Below are 21,867 nucleotides of genomic sequence, written 5' to 3'. Positions count from 1 at the left end.
GGGCACTGTTTTTAGGAGACACTGGGTCGCATATAGTCAGGTGTGGCCTTCTGATTGGGAGTGTCCTGTCTAGACTCATTATCATTCTCTAGTATGACACCACCAGCCCAGGAGTGTGGTGTGAGTTGCCTGTGAGAATGTTTTCTTTAGGTCAGTTAGTCCATTATCTGAGTCCTGCAAAACTGAAATTTTGTTAAAATTGTCACTTCTTTTGGCTACGAGACTAAAACGGTTGAGCTAGAGAATTGGCCCAGTTTGTATGTAGGATGCCTTCCTGACCTGTGCGTAAATGTTTCAGGGAACATGGTTTTAGATTGTATAGCTCTCTGTCAAAGATCGCAGTTGGTGTTGAGGTATGTGTCTCAGAATTTGGCCAGCATGAAAATGCACAAGACAGATGAGCTGTGGAAGATTAATCTTGCCATAAGCATTTCTCAGTCATCCTTTTTTTACCCCTCCCCCCAGAGCTGATTCTAATGTAATTGACATGAAGATTTCTGACCTTTCTGACTTAAGAGGAAGTGTTTTATAGTTTGGGATGAAAGTAATTTTCCATTTTGCATTGGAGAAGGGAATTCCAACTTCATTTAGTGCAGGGACAAGCATTATTCCGGCTTTCATCTGAGAGCGCGCCTGTGACTAGGGACCAGGGGCTTAGCCCCGTAGAGAGGGGTCAGAGCCCCCGTGCTTGCAGTTTTCCCTCCTGCTAGAGCGGTCTCTGTGTGGTTCCACTTTAGGAAGTTTGTGGTGTATGAAGTGCTACGAGAAGATGAGTTTTCCCCACTCAAGAATGCAGACAGTCAGAACGGGAAGGACAATCCTACCACTGCAAGGCATGCTTTGCTGTCCCTTCATCACTGCTGGGTCCTCAACGCAGGGGGCCACTTCATCGATGAAAATGGCTCTCGCCTCCCAGCCATTCCCCGGTAAGTCAGTGTCACTTCTCTGGCATGCGTCACTTCCTGGACTTTTCTTCTCGGACCTTTCTCCTCTCTCTCTGACCTATTCCTAGATCTTTTTAAAAAAGCATAGTACTGACGTGGGCAGTCCTGGTGTGACATACCGACTGCCTGGTCCATTACAAAGAGAATGATCACTTCCTTCCTGTTAAAGAGGAATCCCTTGTTTTGGACACACGTCCACCACGCCGTGGATGAGTCTCGCTGAGGAATGGTCAGGAGGGAATCCTGTTGGTGTGCCGTGCGGTAAAGGCCATCAGGAGCACACTCTCCCGGGCACTGCCACTCCGTTGTGTGTGCGGAACCCCCACCCACTGCCCCCAGGCCGCGAAGGAGACGCGGGCCCCTCGTCCTTCTTTCCATGGTGCTTTCATGGTTGCTGAGGGAGATGCTGGCAAGGGAGGGGAATGGCACTTATATTCCGGGTACTCAAACTTTAGAAATGTTTTGGGATTTTTAAAACTTAAAAAAAGAAGGTACTTCTTTCTAGTTATTTAAATCTGAGATAAAGCATTTTAAGCTCAGTCTTCTCTTTTATGAGAAAACCTTTGTTGGCACCTAGAATGGCCCCCTTCTAAATCATTTGGTATTTATGTACTTCTGCCAAAAACGTTCTGGCCTATCATTTATATTCTTGAGGGTAGAACGGCGGGCTGCATGCACTCGCCTGCATGCACAGGCGCTGGCATGCCTCGGTCTGTGTCAGGGCCCTGGGCCTTGGAGCTCAGTGGCCCAGGACTGTGTTTTCCTGGGAAGGAGCTGCGGTAAGCGGCCAACAGAGCCGCTTCCGGGCTCGGTGTGGTCAGCAGCCCTGCTCCGTAGCATGTCATGTCCTCGTGCTTCATCGTTCGCCATTGAGTTTGTTTTTACCCTTCAGATTTCCTTTGCCAAGTTTATAATTTACCATAAATACATGCCTTTGCAGTCAAGTATATTTTGCAATTCCATTTCATTGCTATTGTTTGATTTGTTTTCCATTCCCATTAATGCTTATTTGTTCCTACATAGCAGTGCTACAAATGGAAAGTCAGAGACCATCACAGCTGATGTCAATCTCAAGTAAATATCCCAGCCTGCCTGCAGTGCATGGTGACGGGGCCGCGCTTCCCTCTGTACTAACAGGCATCATAGTCGAGCGCTCTGCCTCTCGGTGGTCTGGGGGTGGTGGATGGTCGCAGCTTTGGTGGGGGCGGACTGTGCTTCCTTGGTGGCAGGTGTCTGTCTGGATGACACTAACTCAGAGTCTCGGTGCATGCTGGAAGTGGGGAGCATGCTTTACTAAAGACCTGACCGTGGACGTTTAAGTCTGCAGGGACAGCTTGACGAGCGACAGGTAGGGTGTTGGGCAGGCTACAGGCCAGGGAGAACAAATTTGGATCCCAGCAGAAGCTAGAGGAGCATCACGTTTGGAAGCTGCGTCGTCCTGGGTTGGATGTATGTTCACAGTAGAAAGGCTGACTGCCTCTGACATATCTGATGGCTCCTGATACGGAGGAAACGGTTCTCTTAATGTTTTCTCATACTAACAGCTCCCTCTTGGTGTTAGTTTTAGTCCATCATTATCCTGCTCGCAAAGAAGGAAGCTTTTTTTGTCTGAATGGCAGATAATTTTTAGCTAGAAGTAGTACCGTATCCTGTCTTACCTCAGTGCTGACAGAGTTTGAAAAAACCATTATCCTTACAGCTAAAGAGACAGCTTGATGTTCTTGCTACATTTGAAAAATTACTAGTTTAGTTTGAATTTTAAGTTTTGGAGATAATTTGGGAAATGTGTGCAGGGCAAAGGATCTGGAGATGGGAGTTACCTCAGAAGTAGAGCAGCAGGGATGTCATTTCCATCCCTGTGGTTTTTTTTCCCTGTACCTTTGCCACTCACTTTTGCCCCATGGAGAGAGATGCTTGTGGGTAGCGATGTTTCCCTGGTGTGGCCCTGTCTTATAGACAAGGAAGTGGACTTAGAGATGCGGGAGTTTCTCAGAGGAGCCGTAGGTGACTGTGGGTCTTCGTACCGTGAGAACTGGATGCAGACTGCTTTGTTATTTTCTCCCCCTTCCATCATTTTAATATATGGAGGCAAGTTGCTTTTAGAATTTGAGAAATGGATTTTTGACCCCAAATTTCTCTTACTGAACCATGCTTTTAACCTCAAACGTGAAATAGTTTCTTAATTATGCAACTGAAATCAACATCCGGCTGTCTCAGGCAAGACACAAAGTGTTTCAGACATTCTTGTTTGGCTTCTCTTATTTAGTCCGTACCCCTCGGTCCCCCTCATTCACTTCATTGTAGCCACCTGTAGACTAATTAAACAAATCAAAGTTTGGCCCCAAATGAGATCGCAGACTTAATTTCAGCAGGAATGATTTCTGTCTCTAAGTGATATCCTCGAGAGTAAAAAAAGATTATTGAAAAATGAGAGATGACAACGAAGTACTTTGTATAAAAGGGGGAAGAGACATCTGGGAGATGATTCTCAAAGAGCAGAAGCAAGGATGCTGAGTTTTGACCAAGTGACATTATTTTTATTTTTTATCTCCGCACTTACAGACCAGTTAGTTACTGAAAGTCCGCTTGGCTAAAGAATTGGGGGATAATATGTTATTGGTTTAAGTTGCATATCTTCTGAGATTTTGCATTTGGTGACAGTAGCTTCTGTCTTCCTTCTGGGTATCCAACTTTGTTTATTAAGAGTGACTTTCTTAGTTTCTTGCAGTATCTTTGTGGTACTTTGGCGAGAAGTTATATTTTAGGTCAGCCTTGTGTTCCTTGGGTTCAAATCCACCTTCTGATCTTGGCACAGCAAATCTGGGAGGGATTCTGGTGGGACTGGACTATCTTATCAGTGGACTGGGTCCTAATTTTTCCCATTTGGTTTAATTTGAGTCCAAGCTGCCCCAGAGAGTCTGGACCAGATTTCTTAAACTCTTTTAGACTCTGACACATATCTGGGCAGATGTGTGGCACATCTTTAATTTGTCTCTTCTTCAGGTTAGTCCATTACCTGTCTGCCCCCGCATAGTCCATTTATTCATTCAGCCAACAGACGTTAGTAGGTCTGCTCACGGACCTGCACGTGCTGCTGGTGTGTGGGTGCTGGAGTAGCTTTCACAAGAGAAATGAGTTCTTTCTGACAGCCTGCTCGGAGGGCTAGATGCATGAAAGCCAAGTAACATCAGGCAGTATCTGTCTATGTGTTAATGTATGGTATAAATATCAACTTACTATGATTTAAGGGGCAGTGACTTGGCAGGTAACTATTAAAGTTTTTTTTATGAAGTAAATGAGAGCAGTCACTACAAAATACAACAGTGAAGGGAGGAAGGGGCTTGTGCTAGATCTTGGAGGAAGGCTGTAATTTGGATAGTCCAGATTTTTCTTGAACCATAGTTGCAAGTGACTTGGAATAATCCAAAGTGTGTGCAGCTGGTCTGTTTTGAGTGGAAAGTAGTGGGATAAGTAAGTGGGAGTAGGATATAGAGCACCTTGAATTTAAACTACCTAGTTCTGTTTAGAGAAGTTTGGGCATCGCTAAACTCAGAAGCCCTGTGATTTTATTGACTGCACCAAAGCCTCAGATGCATATTTGGTAAAGCAAAGGAGAGCAATGGGTTGAGGCTGTAAGAGACTAATTGATTGTTTGTTTGTTTGTTTGTTTGTTTTAAGAGAGAGAGCGGAGCAGGAGGGGGAGGGGCAGAGGGAGATGGAGAATCTTAAGCGGGATTGAACGCCCAGCCAGCATGGAGCCCAATTCGGGGCTCTATCCCATGACCCCGAGTTCATGACCTGAGCTGAAATCAAGAGTGGGGCACAACTGACTAAGCCACCCAAGCTCCCTGAGACGAGCTTTTGTGTGCTCTATATCCTACCGGTGGAAAAAGCTAGAGGTCTAGTGCCTTTATGCATATTAAAAACATTATTTATTGACTTTTATATTAAAAACTTAGAGACTTTTAGAAACTCAGGATTGACTGGCCATGTATGTTAGAATGTGGCCTGGAGAGAGCAGATGGTGACTTTGGCCTTGCCTTTGCTTGGGTAGCATTCTGTCTTAGCTCTTTGAAAAGAGACTTTGGCAAAAGTAGCAGAGAAGCACTTTGAAACCTTGAATAAATCAGCTCAGCTAATCTAGGAGGTGTGGGTTGTATAGAAAATATGTATTGGGAGATAACTGACCTTTAGAACAGTACTGTCAGTAGAACTTCCTGTGGGGAAGGGAGTAATCTGTGGCTGCTGTCTGATTTGGCAGTTGCTGAGCACTTGAGATGTGGTTTTAATGACTGAGGAACTGAATTTTAAAATTTTTGTTCATTTAAAAATTCCTAATTAATTTAAGCTGAAGTAAGCACATGTGGCCAGTGGCCAGTGTATTTTGGCCAGTGCAGTTTTAGAACATTTGTCCGTAGTAGTGCTTATGCTCAAGGTTGGGGCTAGGATTGACGGGAAATAGGAAGGATTCACAGTACCTAGCAGTGGGCCTGAACTGTAGTTTATATTCCATAAATAGTCCACCCTTATCACAGTAAAAGTTGGAAATGATAAAAAATGAGATGTGCATTAGCAGATAAGTATATCAATATAGGTGAAGTGCTTTGAAGACCTACTGGTAATTATTGGCACTTGCCCCAAATAGTGTCATCTGGACCATGACAAATTCATGTTTACTTAATCCGCAGGGAATTTGGTGACCTTCAGGATAGAGGCTATTCTGTTTGTCTAACTGGGAGAATTTGATTATCTGCAAGCTTCTCAGAGGAAAGTGATGGTCTATACTTTCATTCTGGCAATAACGTGAGAAGCAAAACCTTTAACATGCTTGTTTTTTTCTTAGCTTGAAGGATGCCAATGATGTACCAATTCAGTGTGAAATCTCCCCACTTATCTCCTATGCTGGAGAGGTAAGTTTGATTTGCTTTTTTCCCTCTTTTTTTTAATGATAGGATCTGGAGACTGTTTCATATTTAAGTAGAGTTGCCTATTTCTCAGTCCTCTGCCCTGCTTATCCTGGGAGTGAGCAAAGAAGTTCATTTGTTCTGAATTTTTCTCTTTGAGAATTCCTGTTAATGGCTTTGCATCTGTCCCACAAGTGGTTAGTTGCCACAAATAGAGTGTTTCGTAATTTAATCCATTTCACTGACACATCAAAATGCAATGGTCTTTCAGAAAAAAAAAAAAAAAATCAACCTTGTGTTTTAGATAAATCAGCCATCTCTCTCTCTTTTTTTTTTAAATTGAAATACAGTTGACCCACAATGTTAGTTTCAGGTGCACAACATAGTGACTCACCAAGTCTACACATTCTGTGCCAACCACGAGTGTAGCTACCATCTGTCACCATACAATGCTATTACAATGTTACTGACTGTATATATTCTCTATGCGGTGCCCTTTGTCCCCATGACTTACTCATTCCATACCCAGAAGCCTCTGCCTGCCATGTTCCTTCACCCATTTTGCCCGTTCCCTTACCCCTCCCCGCCACCATCAGATTGTTCTCTGTATTTGTGGGTTGTCTGGCTTTTGAAAACAGGGTCATTTTTCCTCTCAAAGGGTTATTTTGTTCATATACTTGGTACTCTCACTTTTAAAACTGGGAGATGTAGGAGTTACTCTTCTAATATGGAATATTTTTTCTGGAGATCCTTGTCAGATTGCTTAATTTCAGCATCACAGACAGCCACATTGCTTAGAAAGTTAACTCTGTTGGGTGATGGTTAACCAAAGAATGACTCACATTGTATTAACTTTAGAAATTATAATCAGAGTAATTTTCCTTTCTTTGTTGTTTTATGATTCTATAAATTGGTCATTAAGCCCAGTTTAAAAAGTATATGAAATAGATTTTTATTGACTCAGATTCTACATTTACACCCAACTTTTTGGCATCCGTGCTTTCATCTTCATTCTGGTCACGAAGACCAGCCTTGTAGGACTAGTGCCCACTAATTTTCTAGCTATGTTTCGTTTCATTTCCTCTGTTCTTTCAGGGAATAGAAAGCTATGTGGCAGATAAAGAATTCCATGCACCTTTAATCATTGATGAGAATGGAGTCCACGAGCTGGTGAAGAATGGTATATGAACCAGAAACCAAGTTCACCACAGTAAGAATAGCTTTTATTTTTGATAGACCAACTGTGAACCTCAGGACCTCTCCTGCAATACTCGTGTTTGAATAGCCACAGGGTTTCACCTTGCTTGTTGAACTCTTACAACTACTCCATACTCCCCAAGATCCAGATGACTGAGCTTCAGAAGGCATTTTTATGATTCTTAACTCATTGAAGGTCTTATTTATATTTTTTAATTGTATGATTTTTTTCCAAGCCAAGGAAAACATTGGCCATCCAGGAAATTTCCTACAGCTTGGGTATAGTCAAGGTGTTCAACATCACTGTACTTAGAGCTGGAAACATTTGTTTTTGAAGTTGTACATAGTAATAATATGTCCTCGTTTGTGTGTGTCGAAAGGTTTCTATGGTACTAAAAGTTTGTTTTATTTTATCAGAGATTAAATTTTTTTTAAGAAAATAATTGGATGGTAAAATAAACGTTTCTTCTTGTCTCTGGAGTGTCATTTGTACCTTGAGGAAATTATTCCACTAGGAAATAAGAAACTTGGGAGAAACTTTGAGCTAGTATAAGAAACCAAATTGGCGCTCCAGGGAAATGATGGCCCCACAGGTTTTGAACGAATCCCTATATTTGGACGTTAGCCTCCTATCGTTTTATAACAGTGGCTCTGAACCAGAGATGATTTGCCCCTGCAAGAGGCATTTGGCAGTGTCACAACCAAGGTGGTGGGATGGTGGTTCTGACGTGTAACGAGGAGGCCAGGGATGATCCTAGACTTCCTGTGGAGCAGAGGGCAGTCTCCGGTAGTGAAGAATTCTCTGGCGCACACTGTCAGTACTGTTAAGGTTGAGAAACCTTGTTTTGTAACATTGGCTTATTCTGTCACGCAAATATTTGCTGGCACTTAGGAATTCAGAAGAGCAAAGTTCTGGCATTTCCCCAGGCAAGTTAATCACTCCCACTTCAGGTTTTCTTTGTTCATCTAGAGGATGAAAAAAACAGAGTGGGGTGGGGGGGCTTCCTTAAAATATGTGCCGTAGATCATTGGCCATTAGTAAGGGTACTCCATGTCTAAAAATAGAGTTTGCGTGAAGATACTGAGTTTTATAAGTGCATTTTATATAGCATTTAAGTGTTGACCAAAGCATAACATTTAATATCTGGATAAATGAAAAATTCTAAAAATTATGTCTAGAGAAGAAATTAGTCAATTTATCTTTCACTGACCATTGGTCACTAGATGGAATGTTATAGGTGGGTGTTTCTTCTCTAAAAGTATACATTTTAAGGGTGTCTTTTAAAAAAATATGATATTTGTACCTATCTAAATTTATTTTTATGCTAAGGTGTAGGTAGTGTGTCTAGCATATTTTCTCTTTATTTCAATAACAGCCCAGTTTGCTGTTGTTGTCCATTCCATTTCTCAAAAAGACTTGTGAGGTTTGAGTTCCCCATCAGAGCAAGCTCCGAATGGATCATGAGGACAGACCACAGGTCGTAGCACCTGAACGGTACGCTTCATCTCCTTTTTCTGGACCTTCCTCTGCGGTTTCCCCACACCCCATCTTTAAGCTCCTGCCAACACCAGGAAGGGGAGGCCGGGTGGTGAGGAGTGGGGGTTGTGGCTTTGCTGGAGAGGAGTGGTGGCCCAGGCACGTTGGGTCCAGTGAGGGTGGAGAGTCTGGGAGCCCGCGGCTGTGAAATTATGAGGTGGCAGCATGATGCACCTTCAGGAGTCCTTGTTAAATAACCGTTCTAATTCGGAAAATACAGAATTGGGTAAAATGGTTATAAAAATATGAATTAGAATCATTTGAGAACAGTGTGGTGTAGTTTATATGAGAGTCAGTAATCTCTTTGAGTCTGGTTGAAATCACCCTTTAAATGTGTCAGGAACCTCAGTTTCCCTCTTGCTTCTTGAAATTGATCCAGTTTTGACATCTATAAAGGAATTACTAGGGACATTTACAGGAAGATGAACAAAAAGAATTTCATTTTCCAGTTTCTAGTCCTACCGTCCTCTAAAGTTTGGGCTGTTATTGGCAACAATGTGGGTTCATTGCTAACCCCAGCTTGCTATCTGCAGTGTTTCCTCTTGATGATTCGTTATGGTGTGGTCAGATCTGTTATCCAGGTAAAATGAGGCAAAGAAAAATGCATAATCCAAGAGAGTGACTAAAACACCCATCAGTCTGTTGGCTTGGAAGTCTGTTTTCCTACTGGCTGAGACTGTTGCTTGCACTTCATGGCCCTCTTGGGAGCCCCAATTAGGAAATGCATGTTGGGAAGTGATGGGGTGAGTCAGCCAATGGGGGCTGAGTGCTGATCACATGTGCGGCACACACACACACATAGCGGGCACATGTAGCCCTCTCTTCCACAGCCTGCATTCTGGTTCAGGGGATAAAATGAACCCACTTAAACAAGGCAAAGATAATTTAGTACTAAAATGTAAGGAATCAAGTTCAGTGGAAGTTAAACAAAGGCCATCATTATGAGCTGGAGTTCGGTAAAGCAGAACTTCTCAATAAAGAACCCTGTCATTTTGAGAGCAGAGCTACTATGCCTTTCTCAAATTAGGGTCAGAGGTTTATGTTCTAACAAAAAAAATGTACCTTAATAATTCTAACATGTAATATGAAAAACCATGTTTTGCTCATAGTAAGCGCTCAAATAATTGAGCTCTGATCTATTGGATTTGGTTGCCTTGAAGTCAGATGTGTATTGTGACTTAGATGCGGATTATTAAAGGGAGTCTGGTTGTTGTGGGGGAAGGGCTACTTAGCAGCATCGAAGCTGCCAGGTGTTGCCCAGGTTATGGGATCAATGAGCAGACCTGCAACAGTGATTTTCTGACTGTATCCCCCTGACTGGGTACATCAGTGTCATCGGAAACTTGTTAGAAATGCACATTTGCAGGATCCTTGCATCACACATTTGTGAGTGAGGCCTAGAAACTTGTGTTCACATGAACCCTCCAGGTGATTCTGATGCACACCAAAGTTGGGGAACCACTGCTCTAAGAAGGCCAACCAAAAGGTTCATGGATGTTACAAAAAAGAGAACATACATTAGAGGAAAACAGGCCAGTGTTCCTGAAGCCAGGAATAGGGTGAGCTGGAAACCAAACAGGTATGTCTTATGTGAGCTTTACTCTTTGAAATACCGAGGCAATGGTACTGACGGCGGTAAGGGTGAGGATGGCACTAGCAAGACCTGACCAGCACGGTTGGTGTTGCTGGCACAATGGTATCTAAATCCTTCGGAGTCTCTGGATCTCTTGGAGCAGTTAAACCAGCACCCAGTTCTGGACATGGTGATCCTCAGTCTGGTGAAAGCCGGAGTAGCTAATTTTATAAACACTAGATGATTCCAGAACACAGCTAGGAGAGAGAATCATGACTTGGTTTAGAAATCAGCAGCCAAGGATGATGGGGAAAGGAGTTTGGATGTGTTCTGGCTTTGAAAAATCAGACAAGGGAGGTGAAGAGTGGAGAGCGTTTCACTTGAGGAGAAGAGCACACACAGGGAAGGCGGCGGGGGCCTGGGTGCGTGCATTCTGGGGTTGAGTCCATCTTGTATAGACCTCAGACTGCAGAAAGAACCACCCTAATTGGGCCCGTTCTAAATTGTATCCCCTCCGATTCATAGCATTTCCTACAGCTAGAGTGAGGGTGGTGTAGGGGAAAAGAGAAAGTTAATGAATCATTTGGCTTAAAAATAGGAATTTCAGGTTGAATGAGAAGTAAAAAGGAAAATGATGTAAGGTGATGGCATGATGGGTGGCTTTTTCCTCTGTATTTCATAAATTTTTGGATGATGCATTCTTACTAATTTTATGATAAAAAGTTGTATTTTTCGTAAAGGCTCAAAGGATAAATAAACCAAGGGTAGTCACATTAACCAGTTAGGTGCAGCTGCAAGAGAACTTGGAGGTGAAATTGGCTATAGTGAGGTCGGGGGGAGGGGAGTACAGATGTACCTTCAGACAATGGAATGTAGACAGGGCAGTGTTGGAGCAGGAGATGATATAGTCTTATATGCTGTTATCTCTGACCTTGGCTGTTACTTGGAGTATCCTCAGTTGTGACCTATGATAATGTCTTAATTTGGAGGGACGTACAAAGCAAATACACTGTGAATTCAAGGTAATGCGCTTTGAGAGAAAGCCTTTCTGCAGGAGGTTTAACAGGAGTTCTCTGGTGGAATATATGAATTCAGGATTACGTTACACTCTCTTAAAGATGAGAGGCCTAAGAGGCTTGCCAAAAGTTCAGTGAGTCAGTGGTGACACCAAATATTTTTATATAGACAGTGTTTTCAAAGTTCTGAACCAAGTTAGAAGGACAACGTAAGAACAGAAAGTCTATTATTATAGTTTCATGACTCACTGTTTCCACATAAGTGCTCATTTCCATCTCGGTGATTCTACTTCTCAGGAAGTGTTCCTTTTCAGATTTTCTTCTACTGGGCAAGTTTTGTTTGGTTCTACAAAATGATGTGTAGAACTCATAATGTACATATTTTACACTGCAAAACATAGAGTAACATAGGTGATGTGTAGGACATAGAAATGAGGCTTGATAAATTTCCTTTTTAAAGTTTAAAATTTCTCCTAATTCATATACTTCTAAAAGGTCTGAAATTCGACAAAGAGAGTAAATCTCATGAATATAACATAATGAGTATCAAGTAGAGATAACTGTGGCCAATATCTTAGGGCCCTTAACCATGGGCCAGGTACTGCTTGAAGCACTTTATCTACATCGTCTCATTTAATCCTTAATACTTCCTCTGAGGTGTGAACTTCTGTTGTCTAGTCCAAACTAGTAAAAAGCTGAGCTGGAAATTGAACCCAAAGTCTGAATCCAGAGACCTGTTCTTTTTCATTTTTTTACTTAAAAATTTAAAATGTATACAGTAGTAGAGAACATAATAATGACCTGTTCTAACAGTTAACATTGGCTAATCCTGTTTCATTTCATTCGCACCTCCAGTGCCCAATCAGTTCTGTGTGTTGGATGTAATACTGCAGTATACATCTAAGATAGAATCGTGTGTGTGTGTGTGTGTGTGTGTGTGTGTGTGTGTAGACAACTTAAAAACCTTAACATTAATGATTCTTGAACATCATCTGCCTGCACTGAATGTTTGTTACCCACCCCACCCTGCCCATTCATACGTTGAAACTCTAACCCTCAGTGGGCTATTAGGAGGTGGGGGTCTTTGGGAGGTCATGAAGGTGGAGTCCTCATAAATGGAATCAGTGGTCTTTATAAAAAGAGACCCCAGAGAGCTTCCTTAATTGTTTCCACCATTTGAGGACACGACAAGATGACGACTGTCCATCTGTGAACCAGGAAGCAGACGTTCACACAGACGCCAATCTGCCAGTGCCATGATCTTGGGCTTCCCAGCCTCCGGACTGGGAGAAATAAAGTTCGTTTAGAAGTCACTCAGTCTGTGGTGTTTGTTACAGCAGCCTGAATGGACTCAGAAATCATCGAATAAGATCCAGCAAGTGTTCAAATGTCCCCGAGTTCATGTAAATTTCTTCTTAATATCCATTTAAATCAGGTTTTAAAGTCCACATGTTGCCTTGACTGTTCTGTCTCTTAAATGTTTTTTAACCTGTGCAGGTCCTCCCTCTCTCTATATGTACTTATTTATTTGGAAAAACTGGTAATTCTTCCAGTCTTGTCTTAACAGATTTTGGATTTCATTTCCATGTTAACAATTTCCTCTATTTTCCGTATTTCTTGAAGACTAATTGCATCTGAGGCTTGATCAGATTCAGGCTCACTTTTTTCCCCATAAAAACATTTTATAGATGGTTCTGTGTATTTCCTACTGAATCTGACTGTAAGGCATGTAAGTGTCTTGGTGCAACGAAGGTTGATTTTTTTTTTTAAGTTTTTATTTATGTATTTGAAAGAGCGAGCACAGAGGGGAGAAGCAGAGGAGGAAGCAGGCTCCCCGTTGAGCAGGGAGCCCAACATGGGCCTTGGTCCCAGGACCCTGAGATCATGACCCGATCCAAAGGCAGATGCTTAACTGACTGAGCCACTAAGGTGCCCCGATTGGCGTTCTTAATGTAGGCCTGATCCAGCCATCATAGAGTCCCCACCAACCTTTCATCTGGTGTCTTAGCAACTCCTGAGGCCCGGTTCCAAGATGCATTATTTCATTAGGGTCTGAAAAATGAGATTTTCCTATCACTTTCTTTTGTATTTATTAGCAAGCATTCTTTATAAAGAAACACTTCCATCAATTGTTTGATTAGCTAGGACAGCAGAAGCAGGATAAATGCTTGAATGTTTCCTTTTACCAGTTTCCAGAATAATGCGCTCTGCCCCGGCAGTCCTTCAAAGCTATGTTTGATGTGTTTCCATCCATTACAGACATTATTAGTTTTGGCAGTAACCCCTCTGATTTGGGTCCTGTGTCCCTTCTGACATAACTCTAGTATTCCTTTGTAGCTTCTTTGCCATCTTATGTGACAAAATGTCTCAGGATCAACTTGAACCCTAGACAAAAATTTTTTTTGAATACAGTTTAGATATTTTATAAAATATACTTATTACTAATTTATTGTGACGCATTTACTTTTTTACTTTATTAGGGGAAATCCTTGCAATGGAAATTTAGATTTTTAAATCCAAACTTGTGTGATGAAGTCTGCACTCTAGGACCACAGGGCTGAGACCTCATTCTAGAAAGATCCAGTCCTCTGAGGATGAGAGTGTAAATGATGACTGAAGTCAGGGAATGCGCCAGGAGTCAGTCTCTGGGGACCATGGTATCCACACTCTTCTCTCCATGTTCCCAGAGTCTGTGATTCACCTAGTGCAGTGGATAATTGCTACAGACTTCAAATAAGACTGCAAGCACTTTCAAGAGAGAGGTACGCAGTGGTGCCCAGCACTGGAAAGATCTCCAACTTGCCAAAGAAGCCATTTCTCCAAGAAGCTTTGTTCCTTATAATACGTAATTTAGATGCTATAATCTGGACACCAGGAATCTTCACTGCTAGAGGTTTTAGGCCTTTTTAGAGGACTGAGCTTGAAATACATCGTTTTTTTTTTTATGGAATATGATTTTATTTAAATTTTATTTTTTATAAACATATATATATATATATATATTTTTTTTTAAAGATTTTATTTATTTTTCAGAGTGAGCACAGGCAGACAGAGTGGCAGGCAGAGGCAGATGGAGAAGCAGCCTCCCGCTGAGCAAGGAGCCCGATGTGGGACTCGATCCCAGGACGCTGGGATCATGACCTGAGCCGAAGGCAGCTGCTTAACCAACTGAGCCACCCAGGCACCCCAAAACATATATTTTTATCCCCAGGGGTACAGGTCTGCGAATCGCCATGTTTACACACTTCGCAGCACTCACCATAGCATATACCCTCCCCAATATCCATAACCCCACCCCCCCTCTTCCCAACCCCCCTCCCCCCATCAACCCTCAGTTTGTGAGATTAAGAGTCATTTATGGTTTGTCTCCCTCCCATACCCATCTTGTTTCATTTATTCTTCTCCTACCCCCTTAACCCCCCTGTTGCATCTCCTCTCCCTCATATCAGGGAGATCATAGATAGTTGTCTTTCTCCGATTGACTTATTTCGCTAAGCATGATACCCTCAAGTTCCATCCACGTCGTCGCAATGGCAAGATTTCATTTCTTTTGATGGCTGCATAGTATTCCATTGTGTATATATACCACATCTTCTTTATCCATTCGTCTGTTGATGGACATCTAGGTTCTTTCCATAGTTTGGCTATTGTAGACATTGCTGCTATAAACATTCGGGTGCACGTGCCCCTTCGGATCACTATGTTTGTATCTTTAGGGTAATACCCAGCAGTGCAATTGTAGGGGGTCATAGGGTAGTTCTATTTTCAAATTTTGAGGAACCTCCATGCTGTTTTCCAGAGTGGTTGCACCAGCTTGCATTCCCACCAACAGTGTAGGAGGGTTCCCCTTTCTCCGCATCCTCGCCAGCATCTGTCATTTCCTGACTTGTTAATTTTAGCCATTCTGACTGGTGTGAGGTGAAATCTCATGGTGGTTTTGATTTGTATTTCCCTGATGCCGAGTGATATGGAGCACTTTTTCATGTGTCTGTTGGCCATCTGGATGTCTTCTTTGCAGAAATGTCTGTTCATGTCCTCTGCCCATTTCTTGATTGGATTCTTTGTTCTTTGGGTGTTGAGTTTGCTAAGTTCTTTATAGATTTTGGACGCTAGCCCTTTATCTGATATGTCATTTGCAAATATCTTCTCCCATTCTGTCAGTTGTCTTTTGGTTTTGTTCACTGTTTCCTTTGCTGTGCAGAAGCTTTTGATCTTGATAAAATCCCAATAGTTCATTTTTGCCCTCGCTTCCCTTGCCTTTGTGATGTTCCTAGGAAGATGTTTGCTGCGGCTGACGTCGAAGAGGTTGCTGCCTGTGTTCTCCTCGAGGATTTGATGGATTCCTTTCTCACATTGAGATCCTTCATCCATTTGAGTCTATTTTGTGTGTGGTGTAAGGAAATGATCCCAATTTCATTTTTCTGCATGTGGCTGTCCAATTTTCCCAACACCATTTATTGAAGAGGCTGTCTTTTTTCCATTGGACATCTTTCCCCGCTTTGTCGAAGATGAGTTGACCATAGAGTTGAGGGTCTATTTTTGGGCTCTCTATTCTGTTCCATTGATCTATGTGTCTGTTTTTGTGTCAGTACCATGCTGTCTTGATGATGACAGCTTTGTAATAGAGCTTGAAGTCCGGAATTGTGATGCCACCAACTTTGGCTTTCTTTTCAATATTCCTTTGGCTATTCGAGGTCTTTTCTGGTTCCATATAAATTTTAGGATTATTTGTTCCATTTCTTTGAAAAAAAATGGATGGTACTTTGATAGGAATTGCATTAAATGTGTAGATTCCTTTAGGTAGCATAGACATTTTCACAATATTTATTCTTCCAATCCAGGAGCATGGAACATTTTCCCATTTCTTTGTGTCTTCCTCCATTTCTTTCATGAGTACTTTATAGTTTTCTGTGTATAGATTCTTAGTCTCTTTGGTTAGGTTTATTCCTAGGTATCTTATAGTTTTGGGTGCAATTGTAAATGGGATGGACTCCTTAATTTCTCTTTCTTCTGTCTGGTTGTTGGTGTAGAGAAATGCAACTGATTTCTGTGCATTGATTTTATATCCTGACACTTTACTGAATTCCTGTACAAGTTCTAGCAGTTTTGGAGTGGAGTCTTTGGGTTTTCCACTATAGTATCATATCATCTGCAAGAGTGATAGTTTGACTTCTTCTTTGCCGATTTGGATGCCTTTAATTTCCTTTTGTTGTCTGATTGCTGAGGCTAGGACTTCTAGTACTATGTTGAATAGCAGTGGTGATAACGGACATCCCTGCCGTGTTCCTGACCTTAGCGGAAGAGCTTTCAGTTTTTCTCCATTGAGAATGATATTTGCGGTGGGTTTGTCATACATGGCTTTGATAATATTGAGGTATGTGCCGTCTATCCCTACACTTTGAAGGGTTTTGATCAGGAAGGGATGCTGTACTTTGTCAAATGCTTTTTCAGCATCTATGGAGAGTATCATATGATTCTTGTTCTTTCTTTATTAATGTGTTGTATCACATTGATTGATTTGCGGATGTTGAACCAACCTTGCAGCCCTGGAATAAATCCCACTTGGTCGTGGTGAATAATCCTTTTAATGTACTGTTGAATCCTATTGGCTAGTATTTTGGCGAGAATTTTGCATCTGTGTTCATCAAGGATATTGGTCTGTAGTTTCTCTTTTTTGATGGGATCCTTGTCTGGTTTTGGGATCAAGGTGATGCTGGCCTCATAAAATGAGTTTGGAAGTTTTCCTTCTATTGCTATTTTTTGGAACAGTTTCAGGAGAATAGAATTAGTTCTTCTTTAAATGTTTGGTAGAATTCCCCCGGGAAGCCATCTGGCCCTGGCTTTGTTTGTTTGGAGATTTTGATGACTGTTTTCAATCTCCTTACTGTTATGGGTCTGTTCAGGCTTTCCGTTTCTTCCTGGTTCAGTTGTGGTAGTTTATATGTCTCTAGGAATGCATCCATTTCTTCCAGATTGTCAAATTTGTTGGCGTAGAGTTGCTCATAGTATGTTCTTATAATTGTCTGTATTTCTTTTGGTGTTTGTTGTGATCTCTCCTCTTTCTTTTTTTTTTTTTTTTAAAGATTTTATTTATTTATTTGACAGAGAGAGATCACAAGCAGGCAGAGAGGCAGGCAGAGAGAGAGGAGGAAGCAGGCTCCCTGCTGAGCAGAGAGCCCGATGCGGGGCTCGATCCAGGACCCTGAGATCATGACCTGAGCCGAAGGCAGCAGCTTAACCCACTGAGCCACCCAGGCGCCCCCGCTCTCTCCTCTTTCATTCATGATTTTATTTATTTGGGTCCTTTCTCTTTCTTTTTGATAAGTCTGGCCAGGGGTTTATCAACCTTATTAATTCTTTCAAGAACCAGCTCCTAGTTTCGTTGATTTGTTCTATTGTTTTTTGGCTTCTATTTCATTGATTTCTGCTCTGATCTTTATGATTTCTCTTCTCCTGCTGGGTTTAGGGTTTCTTTCTTGTTCTTTCTCCAGCTCCTTTAAGTGTAGGGTTAGGTTGTGTACCTGAGACCTTTCTTGTTTCTTGAGAAAGGCTTGTACCGCTATATATTTTCCTCTCAGGACTGCCTTTGTTGTGTCCCACAGATTCTGAACCGTTGTGTTTTCATTATCATTTGTTTCCATAAATTTTTTCAATTCTTCTTTAATTTCCTGGTTGACCCATTCATTCTTTAGAAGGATGCTGTTTAGTCTCCATGTATTGGGGTTCTTTCCAAATTTCCTCTTGTGATTGAGTTCTAGCTTCAGAGCCTTGTGGTCTGAAAATATGCAGGGAATGATCCCAATCTTTTGATACCGGTTGAGACTTGATTTAGGACCAAGAATGTGATCTACTCTGGAGAATGTTCCATGTGCACTAGAGAAGAATGTGTATTCTGTTGCTTTGGGATGAAATGTTCTGAATATATCTGTGATGTCCATCGTGTCCAGTGTGTCATTTAAGGCCTTGATTTCCTTGTTGATCTTTTGCTTGGATGATCTGTCCATTTCAGTGAGGGGAGTGTTAAAATCCCCTACTATGATTGTATTCTTGTCGATGTGTTTCTTTGATTTTGTTATTAATTGGTTTATATAGTTGGCTGCTCCCACGTTAGGGGCATAGATATTTAAAATTGTTAGATCTTCTTGTTGGACAGTTCCTTTGAGTATGATCTAGTGTCCTTCCTCATCTCTTATTATAGTCTTTGGCTTAAAATCTAATTGATCTGATCTAAGGATTGCCACTCCTGCTTTCTTCTGATGTCCATTAGCATGGTAAATTCTTTTCCACCCCCTCACTTTAAACCTGGAGGTGTCTTCGGGTTTAAGATGAGTTTCTTGTAGGCAACATAGAGATGGGTTTTGTTTTTTGATCCATTCTGATACCCTGTGTCTTTTGATTGGGGCATTTAGCCCATTAACATTCAGGGTAAGTATTGAGAGATATGAATTTAGTGCCATTGTATTGCCTGTAAGGTGACTGTTATTGTATATTGTCTCTGTTTCTTTCTGATCTCCTACTTTGAGGGTCTCTCTTTGCTTAGAGGACCCCTTTCAATATTTCCTGTAGAGCTGGTTTGGTATTTGCAAATTCTTTCAGTTTTTGTTTGTCCTGGAAGCTTTTAATCTCTCCTTCTATTTTCAATGATAGCCTAGCTGGATATAGTATTCTTGGCTGCATGTTTTTCTCATTTAGTACTCTGAATATATCATGCCAGCTCTTTCTGGCCTGCCAGGCCTCTGTGGATAAGTCTGCTGCCAATCGAATATTTTTACCATTGTACGTTACAGACTTCTTTTCCCGGGCTGCTTTCAGGATCTTTTCTTTGTCACTAAGACTTGTCAATTTTACTATTAGGTGACGGGGTGTGGACCTATTCTTATTGATCTTGAGGGGGGTTCTCTGAACCTCCTGGATTTTGATGCTTGTTCCCTTTGCCATATTGGGGAAATTCTCTCCAAAGTTCTCTCCAACATACCTTCTGCTCCCCTCTCTGTTTCCTCTTCTTCTGGAATCCCAATTATTCTAATGTTGTTTCGTCTTATGGTGTCACTTATCTCTCGAATTCTCCCCTCGTGGTCCAGTAGCTGTTTGTCCCTCTTTTGCTCAGCTTCTTTATTCTCTGTCATTTGGTCTTCTATATCGCTAATTCTTTCTTCTGCCTCATTTATCCTAGCAGTGAGAGCCTCCATTTTTGATTGCACCTCATTAATAGCTTTTTTGATTTCAACTTGGTTAGATTTTAGTTCTTTTATTTCTCCAGAGAGGGCTTTTATATCTCCCGAGAGGGTTGCTTTAATATCTTCCATGCCTTTTTCAAGCCCGGCTAGAACCTTGAGAATCATCATTCTGAACTCTATATCTGACATATTACCAATGTCTGTATTGATTAGGTCCCTAGCCTTTGGTACCGCCTCTTGTTCTTTCTTTTGTTGTGAATTTTTCCGCCTTGTCATTTTGTCCAGATAAGAGTTTATGAAGGAGCAAGTAAAATACTAAAAGGGTGGCAACAACCCCAGGAAAATATGCTTTAGCCAAATCAGAAGAGATCCCGAATTGTGAGGGGGGAGAAAGGGGATAAAAAGGGGTTCAGAAAAAAAAAAGATACTATTAAAAAAAGAAAGCCGATAAAAAATATAAAAAGGAAAAATATATATATATATATTAGATAAACTATTTAAAAAACGTTAAAAAAGAAAACGGTAAAAGTTAAAAAAATTTAGCAGAAGAAGAGAAAAAAAATTGAAAAAGAAAAAAAAATAAATTAACTGCAAGGCTAAAGAATCATGGGGAGAAAGCCATGAGTTCCATGCTTTGCTTTCTTCACCTCTGGAATTCCGCCGCGCTCCTTGGTATTGAACCTGCGCTCCTTGGTAGGTGAACTTGGTCCTGGCTGGGTTTCTCGTTGATCTTCTGGGGGAGGGGCCTGTTGTAGTGATTCTCAAGCGTCTTTGCCCAGGCGGAGTTGCACCGCCCTTACCCAGGGCCGCACTGAGTAATCCGCTCGGGTTTGCTTTCGGGAGCTTTTGTTCCCTGAGCGCTTTCCGTAGAGTTCCGGAGGGCGGGAGTGAAGCGGCAGCCTCCCGGTCTCCGGCCCGGAGGAGCTGAGAGCCCGGGGCCCCACTCCTCAGTGCACCCTCAGAGAACAGCGCCCAATGACTCCCGTCACCCTGGCCTCCGGCTGCGCTCAGAGCTGACCGAGCCTGCGACCGGTTCAAGGCAACCCCGAGCTGAGAGTCACTTCTCGGCTCTGTCTCTGTAGCCGGCTTCCCCGTTCTAATACCGTAAGCTCTGCGACACTCAGACACCCCCGATCCTTCTGTGACCCTGCGGGACCTGAGGCCGCGCTGACCCCGCCTGGGCTTCACCCCGGTTAAGCCTCTGGAGCGATGTCCCTCCGCGGAACAGACTTTTAAAAGTCCCGATTTTGTGCTCCGTTGCTCCGCCGCTCGCCGGGAGCCGGCCCCTCCCCCCGCGGTCTATCTTCCCGTCGCTTTGGATTCACTTCTCCGCCAGTCCTACCTTGCAGAAAGTGGTTGATTTTCTGTTTCTGGAATTGCTGTTCTTCTTCTCTTCAATCTCCCGTTGGATTTGTAGGTGTTTGCGATCTTTAGATAAGCTATTTAGCTGATCTCCCGCTACCCGAAGTAGTCTCAGCTGCTACTTCTCCGCCATCTTGACTCCTCCGGAATCTCTTTTTTGTTTTGAAAAAGAAAAACATGATGCAAGTTTATACTGGTTAATTCCAGTTTTTAAAAATAAGATACTTCTTTGGTTCTATGTTTATGACTCTTTTTGTCCTGAGCTGAAAATCTTGGTTCCTAATGATCAATGTAATGGTTTATTTTTCAATATTTTATTTATTTGAGGGAGGGGGTTTGTTTGGAGGAGAGGCAGAGGGAGAGGCAGACTCTCCGCTGAGCAGGGAGCCTGAAGTAGTGGGGCTCAATCCCAGGACGCTGAGATCATGACCTGAATCAAAGGCAGATGCTTAACCTACTGAGCCACCCAGGTGTCTCTGTAATTATTTATGTTTAGAATATTACCGTGATGGTTGGGACGCCTGGGTGGCTCAGTTGGTTAAGCAGCTGCCTTCGGCTCAGGTCATGATCCCGGCGTCCTGGGATCGAGTCCCACATCAGGCTCCTTGCTCGTCAGAGAGCCTGCTTCTCCCTCTGCCTCTGCCTGCCATTCTGTCTGCCTGTGCTCGCTCTCTCTCCCTCTCTCTGTCTGACAAATAAATAAATAAAATCTTTAAAAAAAAAAAAAAGAATATTACCGTGATGGCTAATTTTGTGTGTCAGCTTGGCTGGGCCATGGTGCCCAGGTATTTGGTCAGGCATTATTCTGGATGTTTCTGTGGGGAGGGCTTTTGGGTAAGTTTAACATTCAAATTGTTGGGTTTTGAATAAAGCAGATTAGCCTTCATTGTGTAGATGGGCCTTGTGCAGTCAGTTGAAGACATTAGTAAAACAAAGACTGACTTCTCTTGGACAAGAAGGATTTCTTGTCTTAACAGGTGGCCTTTGAACTTGAATTGCAATATTGGCTCTTCCCTGGGTCTCCAGCCTGCTGGACTACCCTACAGATTTTAGGCTTAACCCGTCCTCATAATTAAGGAGTTAATTCCTTAAATTTCTACATACCCACATCCTTTTGGTTCTGTTTCTCTGGAGTTTACCAGAAATTTACTGGAACT

At 42.2% G+C, this 21,867-nt stretch overlaps 1 protein-coding gene across 4 annotated transcripts in view; it reads left to right on the top strand.

Moving 5' to 3' along the window:
- Positions 1 to 7,519, top strand: part of UAP1 (UDP-N-acetylglucosamine pyrophosphorylase 1) — a 41,766-nt gene extending 34,247 nt beyond the window's left edge. For 2 of the 4 annotated variants that reach the window (XM_047704705.1, XM_047704703.1), the window contains 3 exons: positions 738 to 926; positions 5,788 to 5,854; positions 6,944 to 7,519. In XM_047704705.1, coding sequence (XP_047560661.1) covers positions 738 to 926; positions 5,788 to 5,854; positions 6,944 to 7,036 — 349 coding nt within the window. In that variant the 3' untranslated portion in view covers positions 7,037 to 7,519. Of the gene's footprint in view, positions 1 to 737; positions 927 to 1,967; positions 2,019 to 5,787; positions 5,855 to 6,943 lie in introns of all 4 variants that reach the window. The other 2 variants (XM_047704704.1, XM_047704702.1) reach the window with 2 other exon arrangements.
- The last annotated feature ends 14,348 nt before the right edge of the window (positions 7,520 to 21,867 follow it).

The sequence above is a fragment of the Lutra lutra genome, chromosome 15 (assembly GCF_902655055.1).
Source record: "Lutra lutra chromosome 15, mLutLut1.2, whole genome shotgun sequence".
In the NCBI taxonomy this organism is placed as follows: domain Eukaryota; kingdom Metazoa; phylum Chordata; class Mammalia; order Carnivora; family Mustelidae; genus Lutra; species Lutra lutra.
Note: the sequence above shows the minus strand (reverse complement) of the source record. Positions and strands in the feature narration are given on the sequence as shown.